An 18519-nucleotide genomic window follows, 5' to 3' on the forward strand; every position below is an offset into this window, starting at 1 on the left:
AGTCCCACCGGGCAATGTTTGGGCTGGCTGTTCTCATGGGGGTGGCTTAGGTTTGAGAAAATAAAAGCACTTTTCCCAGCACTTTAATCTGCCAGCCTTTTGATCTCAGAAGGGAGATGACCAGACCAAAGAACAGTAGCACCCAGCACAGCTGAAGTAACTGGCTGTTTCTTGTGCAATACCACATATCGGTGTTTCCCCGGCTCAGCTCATCTCACTGGGTACGTTACCATGGGATACCACATCCACACAGCACAGTTTGACACAGTGCTCTTCACTGCAAGAAAATGGGGTCCTGAGCTCTTGCTGCTGCCCCCAACACAAGTCACAGGAACTATCACAACTGCTGCAGATGCTTTTACAGATCTTTTTCACAGGATTCACCAACAATGTATGTACAAGTGAGCTCCTATAGTCACAAAAAAAAAGGCCTCAGAAACTGCACTTCTAGGATGATCACAGCCCTTTTGTAGTAGCCTAGCTACAATTAAAAATAGACAAGCTTTGCCAGTGTTTTTGCAGAAAAGAAAGCAGCTATTGCACAAACCAATACTAGGAGCAGGAAATCAGTTCTAATTCAGCAGCAACCAGACCTAATCCAGACTGAAAGACAGGGTGCAGGTAGGTAGCTGTAGTCACCATGATAGCTTTATGTTGCTAAACTGGAAACTTATTTTTAGCATCGGGCCCGGAAAGTCTCTTCAGAAAGAGATCAAGCATGCCATAGCAGGGTCATTATGGGATTTGCAGAGCACCTTCAAGTGCAAGACTGCTGGGATGACTTCACAGGGATCATGTCACTAAACCTTTCAGGGTACCGGCCCCATCCTTGCAGGTGTAACAAGCCCAGCGCAGATGGGATTAGAAAACCTCATCCCCAGCCCACACCACATGCTCGTGCAATTACTTGACCCCAATGGCTGAGTCAGGGGAGGGAACAAAGAGCTGGGCTGCCCACCACCTTCCCAGGGAAAGCCCCTGACAACCACCCTGTCAACATGCTCCTGCCCTGCTGTGAGTCAACACACCAAGCTTGCCCACTTCTGCTTTGGGAAAAAGAAGGCTTCATTAGCCAGCTGCTGTCCCAAGCTGCTGCCTTGTACCAGTGTTAAATCCATGCAATTTCTTACAGCTGAAAAGCAAATTAGCTCATTAAATCACCTGCACCACACATCACACACAGATCTTCACAGAACAGAGCAGCCATGCACAGACCTACTGCAGAAAGCTAGCTGCCCATTTCCCAATGCACTTCTGCAGATCTTCACAAAAATTCAAGGCTAGAAAAGGGCCTGCACTTACCTCATTTCCACACGCCTGCAGTGATCTCTCAGGGAATGGTCTGTCCTATCTGCTGGTTGCATCATCGATGCCTCTTTCCATTTGAACAAACCTTTGAAAGCAGGTTAACGATACAGATCCCATTTGGGGCTGTTTTTTGCAGGTACAAGGGGCTGATTTAGGCTTCACACAGCTGGTGCTGTAATCATCTCAAGCCAGCACAGTGCAACCTCTCTGCACTTTTCCCAGCTCCCAGATTTGTTCAGAAGAAAAGGCCTTAAAGTTCAGAGTGCTTCAATCAGCTGTTTGTGTCAAAGGGATCATTTTACTTTTAATCTGACATTCATCTTACAGTTTACAGAGTATGAGACCTTTTATTTAAATTGTTCATTAAAGAACAGAAGCCCAGGTGCAACTCAAACAGGGAACTGCAGTCAAAGCTACTGCTTTTAGTTAGCTTGCATGTTGTATGGAAATTGTTCCTCAAACTACACCACTGCTATCCTGCTTTTGACAAGGGGATTTCTGCGTCTCAGACATTTGAATGCCCATGTTCTGCCCTTTCAAAAATGGGATTAACAAACCCAGCTTGGGTCAAGAAAAGTATACAACATGAACAGAGCATGGGGCAGACTCTGAAAGGTTATCTTAGCATAATGCTAACCAGAGACACAGCTGGTTCTGCTAACACTAAACCATCTTCTGAGGGTTTTTTCCCCCTTTTTTGGTGTGTGTTCTTTTTGTGTGGTTTTGTTTTGGTTTGCTTTTGGTTGGGTTTTTTTTGGGGGGGGAAGTGTAATAAAAGCACAATGTATCTTCTTAATGGGGCAAAAGCTCAGTAATGGTTATGCATTGGGCATCCTTCCACTCTAGTCAGATGTGCATGTACCCAACTGCACTAGTGGCTCCACACCAGGATCCAGCTGTGCCTCCAGTATGGGGCGAGTACATCTGCTACCATCCAGTTGTCAGTTTTCACAATTCATCTTTTTACTACTTGTACTGCTTGGTAGCTTTCATCATGTCCTTTCCTGATTTTTCATATCCCTACAGTCAACAAGATCAGGACCAGAGAAGAAGCGTCAATCCGATTTTATGGAAGATGGAATCAAGAGCTCTTGGGATTTTGTAAAAGCCCAGCCATTTAGTTAAAGATTTTGCTTACATTTTGTTATTTGTAACCTAGGGAAGAGAACATTTAACTATGTCTTTTCAACAAGAATCTCGCCTTTGTTCACGCAGAGTTAAATATAAAACGCATTGAAAGGAGCCATTCAAATCCATGACTGGTATAACACACAAACTCTTTACAGTTGCTTCTTTTTTGTGATCTTAATCCACACGTGCAAAACAGACACCTTATGTGACAGAAGTGTCACCTCCAGCCACCTTTCCCACCTCTTAGAAACAACGCAACAGACAATCCCAGAATTTCTATTTTGAAAAGAGTTTACTCACGTAGTTTGAATAAATTAATTTGCAAATAAAAATTAAACTACAGTATATTATAGTTTGAATAAAATTATTAGAACAACTACAATACAGGGGTTTCTTGCTGCATAAGTTTCATTACTTAATGCATATAATCTGGAAAATGTCAAAATCAGTTATACTTCTATGGAAAGGGAGTAACAGCAGTTACTTGTACATGACAGCTAACTGAACTTATAATACAGGTTTCCTGACACATGCATTTCCTGAGTGAACCAAACAATATATATAATTTCTTTTTAAAAATGGAGAAACAATTGACAGTTAAAGTAAATAATTCATGACACTAAGCAACGTAGGTCTCTCTTTAAACCAAGAAAATTTTAGAACAGCTTTGAAAGGAAAAATTAAACCTATGCTATAAGCTACAGAAATTTGCTACTGTCAATTACACAGTATGTATTTTGACAAAAAAAAGGTATGAAGCTGGCCAAAAAAAAGCTCAACTCAATCCTAAAAAGGTCCGGTTGTGTTTTTGCCGTGAAGCACGGTGGGTTAGCAGCAAAGCTGGATGTAGTGCACTGGCCTTTTCTGGTGGATACAGAAGGGACAGGGAGGATAGGGAGGGGAAAGCACTGAGAGGGACGAACTAGAGCCCACCGCAGCACAAGGAGACCTTACACAGGCATCCTACACTGAGGTCTACGAGTCCAGCCCAAGCCCAGCTCAAGCTCTCCCCCAACAGACTGCCAATTGTGTTAAGTTGCACACGGATGCTAGGATGCAGGCACGCATCCCTTGGGTAGCAGGTTCAGCTCTGTTCTGTGTGTGGCTGAGATGAGTATTTGCACCTCACAGCACTGGTTTGCAACAGGCCAGATGAAAGGGAGGGCATCCAACTGGTAAACCTGTCACAAGCTGTGGCCAATTCCCAAATTGCTTCCTGCTCACATGTGCACGGGCACATCCACCTCTCTTCTCAGCCCCTGCACCAAACAGCAAGGAACAAAACGAACCTCATCTTTCAGGTCTGTTAATGTTCAACATTGGAAAAACCCTCACAATGTCACTAATGCTAAAGAGATGCGTTAGCATGAAGGGAGAAAAAATCCTTAATCTAGACTAAGTTGCATATTCAAAGAGTCTGGTAAATATTCTCCTCATAACCAGATCTTAAGTACAGTCCTACCAAAAAGACATTAAGAAATCCATCTTAGCTACCTTTCAACATGGTTAAAGCACACCTTTATGCAATCATAATTTGCATTAGCTTTGTTTAAAAAGCATTTTAACTATTCTAAGAACTCAGTAATTTAGATTAAAAAAGATTTTTCTACTATTTCCATCTCGTGTTCTTCTCCATCCAGAGCTACTCTACACATCCAATTGCTGGATGTAACACACTAGGACCATGCTACTCTCTAAACATTCTATGTATTTTCAATAATAAAGATAAATAGAAAAGAGTTAATATACACGTTATATTTTACAACGTTTGCATCCAAGCTGTAAACTAATGTTCTTTAAACTATTTACCCTCCACATACAAAAAGAATGAAACAACTCTCAAAGACTGTGGGCATGTGATTCAAAACCATTGAACGGAAGGCATCGAAGTTCACTCTACAAAACTTCCTTCACCTCTTCAGAAGTAGTTAACTTAAAAAAGCAGGAGCAATTCCCCTTCCCCCCACCCCGTTTCTTCCTTTTCCAGACTTCTCAATAAAGAGGGATTTAGCTGTTGTAACAAAAAAACCCCAGAAATTCTTCATCTTAATGCAAACCAGCAAAGCCTAGAAAATACGAAAAACAGTTGGTTTAAAAATCAGAATCGCTTAGCTTATCAGTTTACTATAGTCCTTGAAAACACATGTGTTAGTCAAGAGGTCCTTGGAAAATGAGTCTGATGTAGCCTTGCTCACCAGCCAGCTGATGCGCACAGAACGGACAGGCTGCGTGAAAAGTGTGAGTACCGTGAGGAAGAGGAATTTGGGACCAATATGCAGTTGTCTTTTCTGAGCACACATGTCCACATGGGCTGAACGCATGAGTTGGAGGTCCTGCATCCACGTAAAATCCCGCTTCGCATCCAAGCCAGAGAGGCACATAGGGGCCGACAGAGCGGCACATGGGACACTCCCGATCCTTGCCGTCTCTTTCCTCTTTGTTTCCCCAGTTGTGGTAGCCATGGACGTGGCCACAGTTCAGATACACCCATGGCTGCTTTTCGTCTACAACATCTTTTCTCTTCATGCTGGGAAATGCCAAGGTGTTAAACCCCACAGGACACTGGGGCCGGGCCGCATTTATTTCCTGTCTTAGTGCCTCCAGGTGCTTGACAGTGGGAGTGCGTGAAAGCCCTTCTGCAGTGCGCCACAGCAGCGTTGCTCCACACAGGTCAATCAGAGAGCCATCCTGGAGCTGGTTCGTTTCGTTGTCAACCTTGTGATGGACAAAGAGAAAGACAGGTGTCACCTAAGGTTACCTGAAGAGTAACATAACGCACTTTCGTAATAATTGCCCGGAAGATCAGTTTCAAGTTTCAAGTAGCTCCTGACTGTCCCACACAAGATACAGTAGAGCACCCTGTGTCAACTTCTCTCTCTCCTCTTTAAAAACAAACAAACAAAGAACAAAAAACCCCAAAATTTCTTAAAGAGATTAATGTGTACATTAGAAAAAAGTGAAAAGCTCCTCTCCAACTGTAACAACTTCTCTCAACTCCATCCCTACTGCATTCCCAACTCTGTTATTTGAAATGCATCAGGGAAGAATGGCACAAGACAAGTCTTGTTTAGTCCTCAGCCACATGCTTTCTTCAAATACACCTTTACACATGGCTTTCCTCTCCTCCAGAGAAAGTCAGCTGTCAGCATTCCTAGCTAAATGCATCACTTAAGTGTTCATGTAGCATTTGTTTATGCTAAGAGATCCCAAGTCATACCAAAACCAACCATCTCTTGGAAATGTCATCAGTGCTTTGCGAACAGGAGGAAGACTCAGAATGCCAAGGTGGAAATGGCTATCCAGGTATATAAGACATGTGTCAATAAAACAGTATTTATTCTTCATTATTCTATAAAAAGTGGGAAAGCCTCAAAAACAACGCAGTAGGGAGAATCAGGAAAATACTCTTTAAAATATGTGCATGACTATAGAATCATAGAATGTATTGGGTTGGAAGGGACCTTTAAAGATCATCCAGTCCAACCCCCTGCAGTAAGCAGGGACAATGTTACCAGATCAGGTTGCTCAGAGCCCCATCCAGCCTGACCTTGAATATCTCCCGGGATGGGGCCTCCACCACAGCTCTGGGCAACCTGTGCCAGTGATCTACCACCCTCATACTGAAGAACTTTTTCCTAATATCCAACTTAAATCTACCATTTTCTAGTTTAAAACCATTACCCCTCATCCTATTGCTACATGCCCTAGTGAACAGCTCTTCCCCAGATTTCTTATGGCCACCTTTCAGGTATTTGAAGGTCGCTATAAGCTCCCCCTGGAGCCTTCTCTTCTCCAGGCTGAACAACCCCAACTCTCTGAGCCTGTCTTCACAGGAGAGCTGCAAACTGGCATAGTCTGCACAAGAGCAGAGCAGACTGGCAACTCAATTTCAGAGAACAGTCTAGATCTGCAGTTAAGCACTAGTTTGCAGACAAACCGTCAGTTACTCAGTTGAGCAAGACACCTTCACGTATGAAGACAAGACACATAAGAAGTGAGTGTAACTAATCAAGCTTTGCCACTTATGGTTGTACCCACTTTAAACAGGTTGCCTAAAACATCGGACACTACTCTTACCATTTTTCCCCTCTGCTGAGCTGATCTAGTTTCACGGAGGCTGAACACATTCCCACACACAGATATCTCTCTCCACACCCCTGGCTTGGAGTCTTCTGTAAATCCATTACGAGGATGCATAACAAGAACTCCATTTGTGGTTAGCCCATCCATTTGCCCATCTGACGTCTTCCACTTTGCAGCTTTCTCCTACAAGAAATTACATCAATGATAACTTCTAAGTTGCCCAAAATGGAGCTGTGAATTAGTTTAAAAATAAGGTTGCACTGAACTTGGAGGAAGTTACCCTTACCCCAAGAAAGATGTTTTTTGAGGAGTCAAATCCTGCAGCATATATTCTTGCTGTAAAAGGAGGGTTACGTTCACATATGATCCTACAGGCAAACCTTGATATAGTGCTTTGCACAGACTGCGTATCCAAATTACTCTGACTTCCAGGAACTGTGTCTGTCACAACAAAATCTATAGGACTCTCTGTTGACCGACCAATCTGGAAAGGGATTAAAAAAAACAAACAACCTGTTCAGAAGCTTGCCTTTGGGTCTAGGAATATTCAAACTCAAATCATTTAAAAGCGATCAAGAAAAAATCATGACATTCCAGTTTGAAGCATTCCCCTTCACCCACCTAAATTTAGGTTTCTAAAGCGTTATCTGAATTGATGAGTTATTCCACCTCCATGTGACCAAAGTTATTCTGAAGGCTGAGTGCAGCCAACTGAAGGAAAGGGAAGTAAAATGATGTAATTAAGTCAATTCTGAAACAATTTCCCATTGAAGGCCTTCTCATCAGAAAGGTTACACTCGGGTCAGCCTGGACCAGCTGCGGCAATTCCAAAACAGCTAGGAAACAGCAGTTAGAGGGAAGAAAAGTCACATTCGGTCACTTTGCATGCTCAGAATATTCTAAACAATGCCAGACTAGGTGGAGGTGTAGATGTAGGAAAGTTATATTATGTGAGCTGAGTCTCCAGCTATGGTGGGGCACTGAAAAGCAGCAAATCTGTCAGGAAAAACCAGGTACAAGATTTCTGTGGCAGGGCAAAGTTACATTAATATGCACAGAACACAAGAAGAATGCAACATCTGACCACAATCAGATTTTTCTAGCAGCTGGGCCTTCTTTTCTGCTTGCATGGAAGAATGAGTTTTGCAGCCCCACACAAGGTTGTGCTAGGTGTGCTAGAACTGCTTTTTCAGTCAACTCATCTTGTCCTTTTCCTACTGAAGTATGAAGAGAAGTTATATCCCTCTCCCAAGCATCCACTTAACCAGGTTTAAAGCCTGCTTACACACGACTACTTTTCACTCACTTCCAGAGCTCTCAGTCTCTTATAAAATAGCTGTTTATATTAAGACTGATTAACTGCTGGGCAGGAGACCCAAAATCCTGAGGTACATTTTGGTGACAGCTGGATGGAAAGCTTTCCTGAGACTGAAACTGCTTTGTCAGAATGTATTTTACTATTGCTTCTTAGGCAGGATAACCCTTCAGTTCACAGGGATTGCCACTGGCAATTTTAAAGCAGCACACATGCTGCAGCATGCCTGAGGAGAAAACACTTACACAAACAAGAGCTTATGCTGCAGTTAGTTCATTACAGCCCTTTTGCTCTGTTGTAGGTATTGTATTTGCAGTTGCACAGCAGCTTCCTCCACCACTTACCAGCACCTCCCACCTCCTTAGATCCTGCAGTGGCGTCACAGCTAAATGCTGTGACAGCAAAACTCCTTGCCATAAATTAGTGACAAAAGCAACAACAACAACAACAACCACCACCAATGCAAGATCAGTTCAGAAATCAGAAGGAACAAAGCACACAAAAAACCCCAAGACAAACCCATTCTTTTTGAGAAAAACAGGAAACAATTATAAGATAGGAGCGCACACCACAGCTGCAAATGTGTTTGTGGTTCCTTCTCACACATACACAAACTGCAGCAAAGTTGCTCTGAACTGCCAGCACATCAGAATTGGGCCTCCTTTCTCCACATTTCACAGTGCTTTAGACTTATTTCTGGGTTTGCTTAAAGGAGTTAGGGGCTTTTTTCACATTATTTGTGCCAAAAAGCTTTCCTGTATTTTCACACTGTGTTTCTTCTACCCTCTCTTCAACTGGCTGACCCCAAATCCCTTTGTAAATTCTAGAAGCAAAGTTCCAAATGCTCAAAAAGAACTTTGCACTTTATTCTTCATTTTGCAAGAAGGGACTAGGAGACAGGTTACATGACTTGCAGACCAGTGATCAAAGGCAAAGCCATAATCCTGTGCATTAGTCACAAAAGAAAACCCAACAACTTTCACCTCTGGCCAAGCCTAAGAGAGATGCAGTCCTGCTCACATGATGGCCTTGGGAATGAACAGAATTAAACATCTCTGAGCATTAAAGTGCAGAAAGTGACACAGGCAGACTTTTGGGTCTGAGAGAACAAGCCTGTTAAGATGTCTTCTTAGAAACTACTAAAAGCAAGAATACATCTATATATAATATTTACTTCACATACCTGGAACATATCTGTGTTGCTGTCATGTGTATATTCAACTACTACCGTCTGGGCCCGAGACAAAGTGTAAGATATGCTGTGTTGGTCCTTATTACTTATAGCCTATGGAAAAAAATGCCAAATATTATTGAACCAGTGAGCAACAACTCCACTAAATGCAGCAGCAAAGAATACAGTATGTGTAACCAGGCTGTTATTCTGCTCAATTAATGCATTAAGGCAGATGGTTGTTAGTGACACACCTGTAGTTAAACTTCACAAAAACCAGTCCTGGCCATTAAGAAAAGCCGCAGGATTGATTCAGCAACAGACCAAACTGGTCTCTTTATCACACACTGCAACAACATACACATAACCAAGACACATTATTAGTCATGCTTTGTGCTAAGAGCAACACTGGCCTTAACACAAAAGAACAAAACAATTGAGTGCAAAGGCTGAAACTGAACATAACACCTTCATGGTGTTCCTCTCAGCCTCAAAGCAAAGTGAGGACAAAAATATAGGGACTTCATTCTAAAAATGGGATCCAAGTTCATACTAAAATCAGTAGTAATTAATAAGCTGTATCGACAAAACAATGTAACAATCGTGGTGAACAGAGTAAAATGGAGAAAGAGCACAGGTTACAGAAGGTGTAGTAAAGCAGTCTAGGTTTCAGTTTGTTACTCTAGATTTTAATTCTGCAATTCTCCTACTCGGAGCTGAACAAACACCCTCTTAAAAGTGCTTCTAAATAGCACTTACTGGAAGACCATGAAGAATTGACAAAAATAAATGTTTTTTTCATACATCTCCTATAGAAGCAACTGTATTACAAGAACTGTGGTCAGCAAAACACTTTTGACTTCAGAGCACTTTACGCCATTCCCTGAATTTAGGGATCGATATTCTTAAGTGTCAAGGCATTTAGGAAGTCAGACAGTTAACGCTGTATTTGATTGGGCCAGATCTTGATACTGGAGATCTCTAAACAACCACTAAGCATTCTCAAATTCCATTGGTTTTAGTAGAAGTACTCCATTTGTTATTGAATATAATTGCACATACACTTGAATTGCCACAATGCAGAAGTATCTCAGGCTAATACTTTAGTTATAATATATTAGTTTTGACATGAAATACAATTTAACTTCAGGACCTAAACCTGCTCTTTACTACTTCTTAATTGGAACTCCAAAACCAGTTACAAGCCCTATAAAACACGGCCTGCAAAACCCACCTGTCCTCATCCCTGGGGGACTCCTACCCATTGGAGGGAGTAGCAAGTGCACACAAAGCTTTGGCAAAGGACCATTTAAAAGTCAGCTTCACAAGAAGCAAAGTTAGCCCTAAAGCACAAGTGAGTGCAAAAACAGGAAGTCTAGAACAGATGTCTGTAGTGAGTTTGGAAGGAAAACAAAATAGAAAGTGCTTTTACATGACTAGCCTGTGTCCTGAACATTCATGTTTCAAAAATAAATGTTTTTCTTTCTGGGTACGGCAAGGACTGGGCACCAGATCAGTTTTGCAGAACTGTTTCTTGCTAACCCCGACAGGTACCAAAAAACCTTGGATAAACATGAACCATTCTTTTTGCAGCCAGAACTTAATGCTTTTTTCGTCATTTTGTCTCAGCATAACAGCACTGACTTCACTGAACTCTTTAGACAGCACCAGCAGAAATAAAACTTAACCAGACAAATCAAGCTTACCTTTGCTGCTTGAGGGGTACAAGCAATATGGACAGTGCTAGGTTTCACCCCATTTGCCTTGGGCCTTTTAAATAAAGCAAACCTACTTTTTCTTCTTCCTCTATCTCCATTTGGAAGAGACCCATTGTACCTATCAAAAAGCACAGGAAAAGAACTAAGTCCATCTTCCTGTATCACTGCACTTCTCACGAGACACAGACCCACAGGAACTTTCATTCTAAGCACAAAGTGTTCTTAATTAGTATGGTATTAATAATTACAAATTTCCAATTAATCACATTTAAATCTGAGAAATGATAAACACAATATTGAAAGAAGCCCACCGAATTACAGCATATACACATAAACCTTGTAGGGCAAGGAATGCTATCCAGATTAATCTTGAGGCTACTATTGACAAGTGAAGACGACTCGGGTCCCAAACATGACAAGAAGTAAGGTTATATACACATCTATAGCTTTCTCTCTGAATAATGGTTTCACACTGTAAATGTGAGATTCTAATACTCACCAACCCTGGTGGAGAGCTAGTATTTTAGAGAATTTTGATTGAAATAAAACCCTAAGAAATAAGATATGCTGTTCCCTGAGACTCCAATTTAATCCATTAGAAAACTGACTCTCAACTTTGAATGTGTCAACATAAATAGGCCAGGTGGCAAACTTGCTTTATTAAAATCTTCTCTTTGCACTTGGATATTGTCGTCAGCTACTACATTCTTTTATTTTACTTAGAGTCCTAGGGAACCACTCCTTCCGCATTATCACATTAGTCATCTGTCTCTGCCTAACCTGGAGCCAACTAGAAAACCCTTCACAATTGGCTGCCTTTGTCACAAAACGCTTACCTGGCAAGAACACAAGAGCTGAAAATCAACTTACAGCTGCTTAAGGTTTTAGAGCCCTACATCCATGCTCACACTGTCACAAAAAAAAGTACGCATACTGCAGTGCAGTTTTTCAATACATCACATTATGTATAACTCCTGGTTGCCAGTGAAAAAGGCAGCCCTCTCTTCACTCCCTCTCTTACACAAGATCAGCTGCCAAAGAAAAGCTGATCAGCTCGCAATTCAGTTGCATGCTCACTAGATATGCTGCAAAAAGAGGGAGTTCAAGTGGTCGGTTGTGGGACTATCTCACAGCAAGCTGCATTTTACTGGCTTTAAGTGCACCTTGAAATTCTCCCTTCATTCTCACTTCCAACTAAGACACCAACACTTACCCTAATACAATCAGTTCACCATATTTTACTGGTGCTTTTGATGGATGATTTTCTTGATCAGGAGAAAACATGAGCTTAGCTAATGACTTCTTCTCAAATTTCAAGTCTCTGATCAAGAGTTGCGGCACACTTTTTTCATTATTTCCTGTAAAAACAAAGAAAATTAAGTGTAAGGGAAAGTACTAAAATCCATCAATTACACAAACCTTCACACCTATCTGGTACAGTAGGTGCAGTATCTTATGTTTTTCATATTTTGGTTTTGCCTGAAAATTTTAAAAACATACACATAAAACCATATCAATTAAGGCTAAATTGCCTGGAAGAACTACCAGATCACAAACTCCACAAGTGCGTTTACAAAATTCCAGTGTGGCCTTGATAAAACACCCACAGTTGTTTTCCTTATCGATATTTTTTACTGTAAATTATATATAGCGTCATTTAGTATGTCTGTGCCAACTATAAAGTAGTAGAGCCAGATAGGGATTAAATTTAAAGTAAAAACAAAACAAAACAAAACAAACCCACCAAACCTAGACCAGTCCACAAGTTAGACAGGTAGAAGTTTCCATGGAAAATACCTGATTCAGAGCTTTGAGAAATTTCTGGATTTGCAGATGGAAGGAAGTTGTACAACAATTTGATCGAGTCTACCATACAAGTCTGGAGTGTACAGTATGATTTCTCATGTTTAACTAGAGACAGAAGTGATACAAACAGCTGTTTGAAGAGGATTTCTTGAGGAAATGTCACATAATTCTTAATGAGAACAGTCCCTTGAAGTGCAATTTTTCATCATACTTCTGCTTTGAGGAACAGTTCACACTAGTATTTTTTACAGGTTCTCATCAGTAACATTTGCAGACACCTCTGACCTTCCCAATCCATCTCTGACCTTCCTGTAGAGTAAGTTTACATAACAGAGCACTTGCTTGATAACGAAAACAGCTGATGCTAGCTTGTTTGAGGCTTTCTTTAACAGAAAGAACATTCCAGTGGTCCTTCCAGGTATGTTTTCATTCCAGCTCAAAAAACTCTTCAGCTTTTTGAGTACTCATGGTAAACATTCTGTCTTCTGTTCAAATACACATTTTGGCCTCATTTCTTTACTCCTGTCATTAACTTTGATCACAACTACAATGTTGTTTTTGGGTTTTTTTTCCTACCTCAACCAGACAATATATTAATAAAGAAGTCATCATGCAGGTTTCATCTACCCCCATCTTATTTCTTAACAGAGAAAAGGATGTGTTAGTCTTTGACATCCTGCTCACATTTGTTCAAAAGCTCAAAGATCCCTTTAATGACCTGATCTCTACCTTCTCTGTCCTCTTTGCTCCTTCACAGAGATGCCTGGTCTTCAGCATCTCTTATCAATCTATCAGTTTCTTTCTCAGCATGGACATGTTGATCCTCACCTGCAATCAGCTCAGTGCTCTCTGAAAATTCAGTATGCTCCTTCATGCTTTCTTACGAGCTATACCACATATCTGGAAGGGCTTCACACAAATACACACAAAGACATCTTACTGTCCCACAAACTTCTGCTGTGATGCTTGCAGAACACAACCAGGAGGCTAATTAAAACCTTTCTTTTTCCTTTCATTTCTCTTTATTTTCCAAATATCTTCTTTTGCTCTCAGGTCAAGGTACTGTGGATTTCATAGTGCTTGAAACAAGAAGTCAGCTGAAAATTGTCTTTGTGGTTAGCACACATTTAACTACTGTAACAGTATCCTAACCCACTGCTAATGTGTGAGCGCACTGTAATAACCATGATCTCCACAACACCACTGTGAAGTGTCTGTGTCCTGTCTACAAGACAGTCACACCAACGTATTTTTGTTGCATAGGAAGCAGCATGGATTTTCACTAAGCAGCTATCCTGGTTCATGCCTTAGCATATCCATCACTTATCTAGTGCAGAAAAGTGCCTTATCTGCCACACAGAAGACAGCAAAGCAGCACAGCTTGCTCAGAAGCATTTCCAGATTGCTGACCTATGTGTAGCAGTATGTTAACCGGGATGGTGAGGATACTTACTGTTGTACAGAGGGTCCAAGGTCTTGCCTTTAATATTCTAAAATAATTTAAAGCAAACTTATATGAAAATGTGACCTTAAACACCTATAATGCCAGTAGTCGTAATGCATCAGAGAGGCTATTGTCCCATGGGATAAATAGAGTCCCACAACATTAGTCATGTTCACAATTTTCATGTTTGCTACGGCCATCTGGGGTCTTCCTTGTCTCCTGGCATCACCTCCCCCCACCCCAGGAGTACCACACCAACAATTCTCTGAAACCACATGCCTTTGAAGATACCACAGGGGTGGTTTAATGATATTGACACCAAGCTATCTAGCTTTTAGTGTCTAACACCACTTGGTTCTCTAGTCACATCTCCTTTCTGAAGTATTTCTACTTGAGTATAAATTTCGATTATACATCTGTATACAGATATAAGAATATAAATATATTTACTACAAAGTATTTCTACTATCAACTTCAGCATTTCTTGTTTTCCTTTATGTTGAAATCTTCTTGGATTATAGTTGCTGATATATTGCCTTCTAAAAACAGCTCCTAATGTTTTAATCTCCTCCCCAAATGATTAACCTATTTTCTGTTTGGATATTGATCTCCTCAGCAGTCTCCCCTGCACTTCCATCTTCTCCACATACAACTAATTGTAGTTTGGTCACTGCATTTCACACACAATGCTTTACATTTCTTTGCTAGAATACATAATGATCATCCTTAGAATTGACATTTAACAAATCAGAAGAAATACCACCCATTAGAAAACAGCACAGGACTAGTAAATACCATAACAGAGTAGAAAAAAAAAATACTTGAATAGCATCCACCCAATGCTATTGTGTTTGGAAAAGAGCTAAACCATTCACTTAGAGAAAGGCAAGCGTTAAAAATAACTACAAGAAAAGTCTTGGCATAACTTCTCCGTTCACCCAACCAAACAATTTCATGGAAAGCTAAAAAATACATCTCCCAGTCATAGAGTCAGCTTTTGAGTTTCATTACAAGTAATTACATGTCAACAGTTAAAGAAGACTCTAAAGAGTTACCTGGACAGGTGGGTGGCCAATAACCTCCTCTTAAAGAGAACTAAGCAGGAACCATGAAAGGGGCCAACAGTTCCAACCACGGACTTCAGCAATGCAAGACGTCAATTACATCATCTTAACAGAAGGAAAAGTACCCAGCATCTCATACTCAGCTCCCCCTGAATACATTTGTTTTGTTTCACATTTAAAGAAAACCAGCCAAGTTTATTTTTAGACCAGCACATATGATGGAAACCCACTTCTTATTTGACTTAAGGAAGGTTCAAGAGTTAGCAATCTAGAACTAACATTAGTAAACCAGGTTGCTCCTACATTTTCAAATGCATGGCTTGAATGTTTGAACTGAATTCTTAAAAATATGTCTCAGAACTTTTATGAGCTGTACACATCACTTTCACAGCTACTAACACCCAGTAATTTCAACTCTGGCACATAAAAAATTCAGAGCCCCTAAAAAGAAAAATCAGTTAATTTAATAAAATAACTGCTACTTCTCACCTAGTATGATTTGCCTGATGCACTGTATCCCAAAGGAAGACTCATTTCATTCCCAGAAATAACAAAGATTGATTATAGTCTTCAGATGAGGACTCAAAGACTAGTCCAAGTGAAATTTGATGTCTGCAAATAAAACTCAAATGTTCTCCCGCTGGAGAAGAGCCTAATAGGCCATGGGATAACATCTCCACTCCTGAAACAGAGCAGACTTACACATCATTTAAAGCTGGATGAAGCATTTAAGAACTTACAGGAAAGAATGCTCTTGAGTTGAGAGGAAAGATCCACTAATTTAGATGAGCCCTCTGTTGTAGAATAACCTGTCCAGTTTCTATTCCCAAAATACTACAAGAGACTTAGAAGTGTTAGGCAAAGTTAATTAAATACATCAAAAAGACAACTTGGCCCTGTAGAGCCAGTATCCAACTCAGGAACTGACTGCCTGAACAAAATATGTGCAAGTTAGCTTTTTGCCATGACCACTGATTTTGCAGCAGCATCTCTGGCCACTGGTGGTGCTGGCTTCATTGGAAGAGACTCTGAACAAGCAACTGCTCTAAACTCCTCCAAGACCTTTTCATCTGATGAGGAAGAAAGTGTTATAAGATCCCACCCCTACCTTCATTCTCCCAAAATCATATAACTGATAGCAGCAAATTTTCAACTCAAGATCTCTGCTTCTGCTACAGAGAAGAGACCAAAGCCTGAAAACCCCTACCAGTGCACAGTCCTGTGTTATTTAGTGTAACAAATGTTCCAAGTAAAGCAGCTTGCACACAGAGGAAACAGTTTTGGAAAGGCAATACTTAATTGCGTAAGAACCACGCACAACTACTTGCAGTTAGCACAAAAAACACACAATGGATACCAGTCAGTGCCTTTTCAACTAAAAAATAGGAAACTGCACCAGGAAGAACTCATGAACAACTAATACATTTTTATTCCTAACACTGGTTCCTCTGGAGCTGGGGGAAAGCTCATGGAAGGTACCTCACACAATAGTGTCCTGTGCAACTGTTCAGAGGGACCAGAAAGAGATCACATCTAAACTGAGTAAGGATTTTAAATTTGGTCTATGAATGGAAATCCAGGTTCTTACAAGCCTCCTTGTTCAATATTCACTTGAACTGCTGAAGGCAAAGGTTGCTGTGGGAGAAATACATGACTACATTCAAGTAGAAGGCAAAGCTGCATCATTGTACTCCCTCCTGTCACATTCGGACATGAGTCCCCAAAACTGGAGGCAAACTGTTCTCTGGGAAAACCTGGCAAACCATGCTTCTCAGAAGACAGAGAGTGTAACAGTCTGCCCGCTTTCACTGATCATGCCATTTTCAGTGAGGGACACAGAGATACAACGAATTTTGGTTGGTTTTGAACTATCAGCTTTAGCTCACCAGCCATCCTCAATCATTCAGTTGCTTTTCCTGATCACGAGATTCGTACATGACTTGTCTTCTACAGAAAGCCTTCAGATCGCATTTGCACTGAGGCATGCCACCTTGTGAATAAGGTCACTATTTAGTAGACCAAGTGGAGCTTTTGGAATTGCAGCAAGAATAGCAGTATCTTAATGGTTAAAGTGAGGCAGGGGGACAGGAGAACATAAATTCAGTGAGTCCAAGCAGAGATTCATTAAACATTCGCCTGTGAGCTAAAAATACTAGAATAAAAGTCTCTTTGTCATAAATTACCATCATTTTCTAAACACAGAGCCAGCATTATAGGCTGCTAGCAACTGCAGCTAGTGCCAGACTAGCCCTTTTCTAAAATACTGCATTAAAAAATCCACTTTCACAGTATAAAAAGAAGTCCTCTGTCAATGAGTATATTAAAATGAAAACATGCTGATTCAGATGCAAAAATTGGAATTTTTCTTTTTCCATTTTTATAACATTATCTTCTTTATGCTCTATATCTACATATTCTAAGATTTGGATTATTTTTTTTTGCTTTTAGAAATAAAGCAAAAGACAGCTTGTCTACTGAATTTTTTATCTTTACACCACTTGCTATTTGTAGTTCTCCATTTACTATCCTTGCAATTCTCACATCCAGCTCTTCCCTCAGCAATTCTATGTTAAATCATGGGGGATACTGAAAAAATATAATGCAGCCTCTCTCACAGGTGTGCAGTAACAGGACAAGAGCCAACAAACACACTGCAACACAGAAAATCCTGATGAGCTATTACGGAACAAAACAATCCAGAGAGGCTGTGGGACTTCCATCCATGAAGACAATCCAAACCTCAGCTGCACATTGTAGCCTCACACAACCTGACCTCCATTTAGACATCTAAGCACTTCAGCACTCCAGTTTCCAATAGGCGATCTTGTGGCTGCAAGATCAGAAAACAAACTCCTCTGAACACATGCAAAATAATTCAGCTGTATATTCTCTTCATGGTTACGTCTCATCCCTTCAAAGGAAAAATCTTGACTTCCAGATTTAAAAGACCAGAATATCAAAGTTAAAGTCACTGTGAGACACAAAGGATCCGTGCAGAATAAGAGTCTCACAAGATGAGGATATTTGCAAGCACTGAAGAAAGGAAAGGCAATAAGTAATGACAAAGAAGTTAAAAAAACTAAAGTAATTCCCAGCAGATTGCCTTCTTGTTTGATTATAAGTCCCCACCAAGCCCAGGTTGTCAGATTTCATAAACAGTATCAATGAAGTTAAGGCTGATCTACATTGGTGAGAGCAATCGCATGCATCTGAAAGCTGAGACAAAGATTGAGAAATCAGTTTCTTCTACACAATGGTTAAATCACCACCAGAAAGTTCTTCTCCTTCAACTGTTTTTCCTAGCAATCTTTTTGGAAGCTTTTATTAAAACAGTTTTTACTGAAGCAATCACCTGGGTAAAAGAGCATGCAGAAGAGTATGTGTTTATCAGACATAGTTTTCACACTTCTCCCACTTCGTAGTTTAAAAAACAAGCTCATGTTTCCTCCACACACATACCTGGAACTTTAAGTTCAGCA

General features: G+C 40.6%; 1 protein-coding gene across 1 annotated transcript in view; it reads right to left on the reverse strand.

The window, feature by feature from the left end:
• Positions 1-2718: 2718 nt before the first annotated feature.
• Positions 2719-18519, reverse strand: part of PELI1 (pellino E3 ubiquitin protein ligase 1) — an 18702-nt gene continuing 2901 nt past the window's right edge. The window contains exons 2-7 of the mRNA XM_010190597.1: positions 11940-12084; positions 10715-10844; positions 9021-9122; positions 6809-7006; positions 6517-6705; positions 2719-5154 (exon numbers count right to left, since the gene is read on the reverse strand). Coding sequence (XP_010188899.1) covers positions 4588-5154; positions 6517-6705; positions 6809-7006; positions 9021-9122; positions 10715-10844; positions 11940-12010 — 1257 coding nt within the window. The 5' untranslated portion in view covers positions 12011-12084 and the 3' untranslated portion in view covers positions 2719-4587. The remainder of the gene's footprint in view (positions 5155-6516; positions 6706-6808; positions 7007-9020; positions 9123-10714; positions 10845-11939; positions 12085-18519) is intronic.

The sequence above is a fragment of the Mesitornis unicolor genome, unplaced genomic scaffold (genome assembly GCF_000695765.1).
Source record: "Mesitornis unicolor isolate BGI_N332 unplaced genomic scaffold, ASM69576v1 scaffold31578, whole genome shotgun sequence".
Taxonomy (NCBI): domain Eukaryota; kingdom Metazoa; phylum Chordata; class Aves; order Mesitornithiformes; family Mesitornithidae; genus Mesitornis; species Mesitornis unicolor.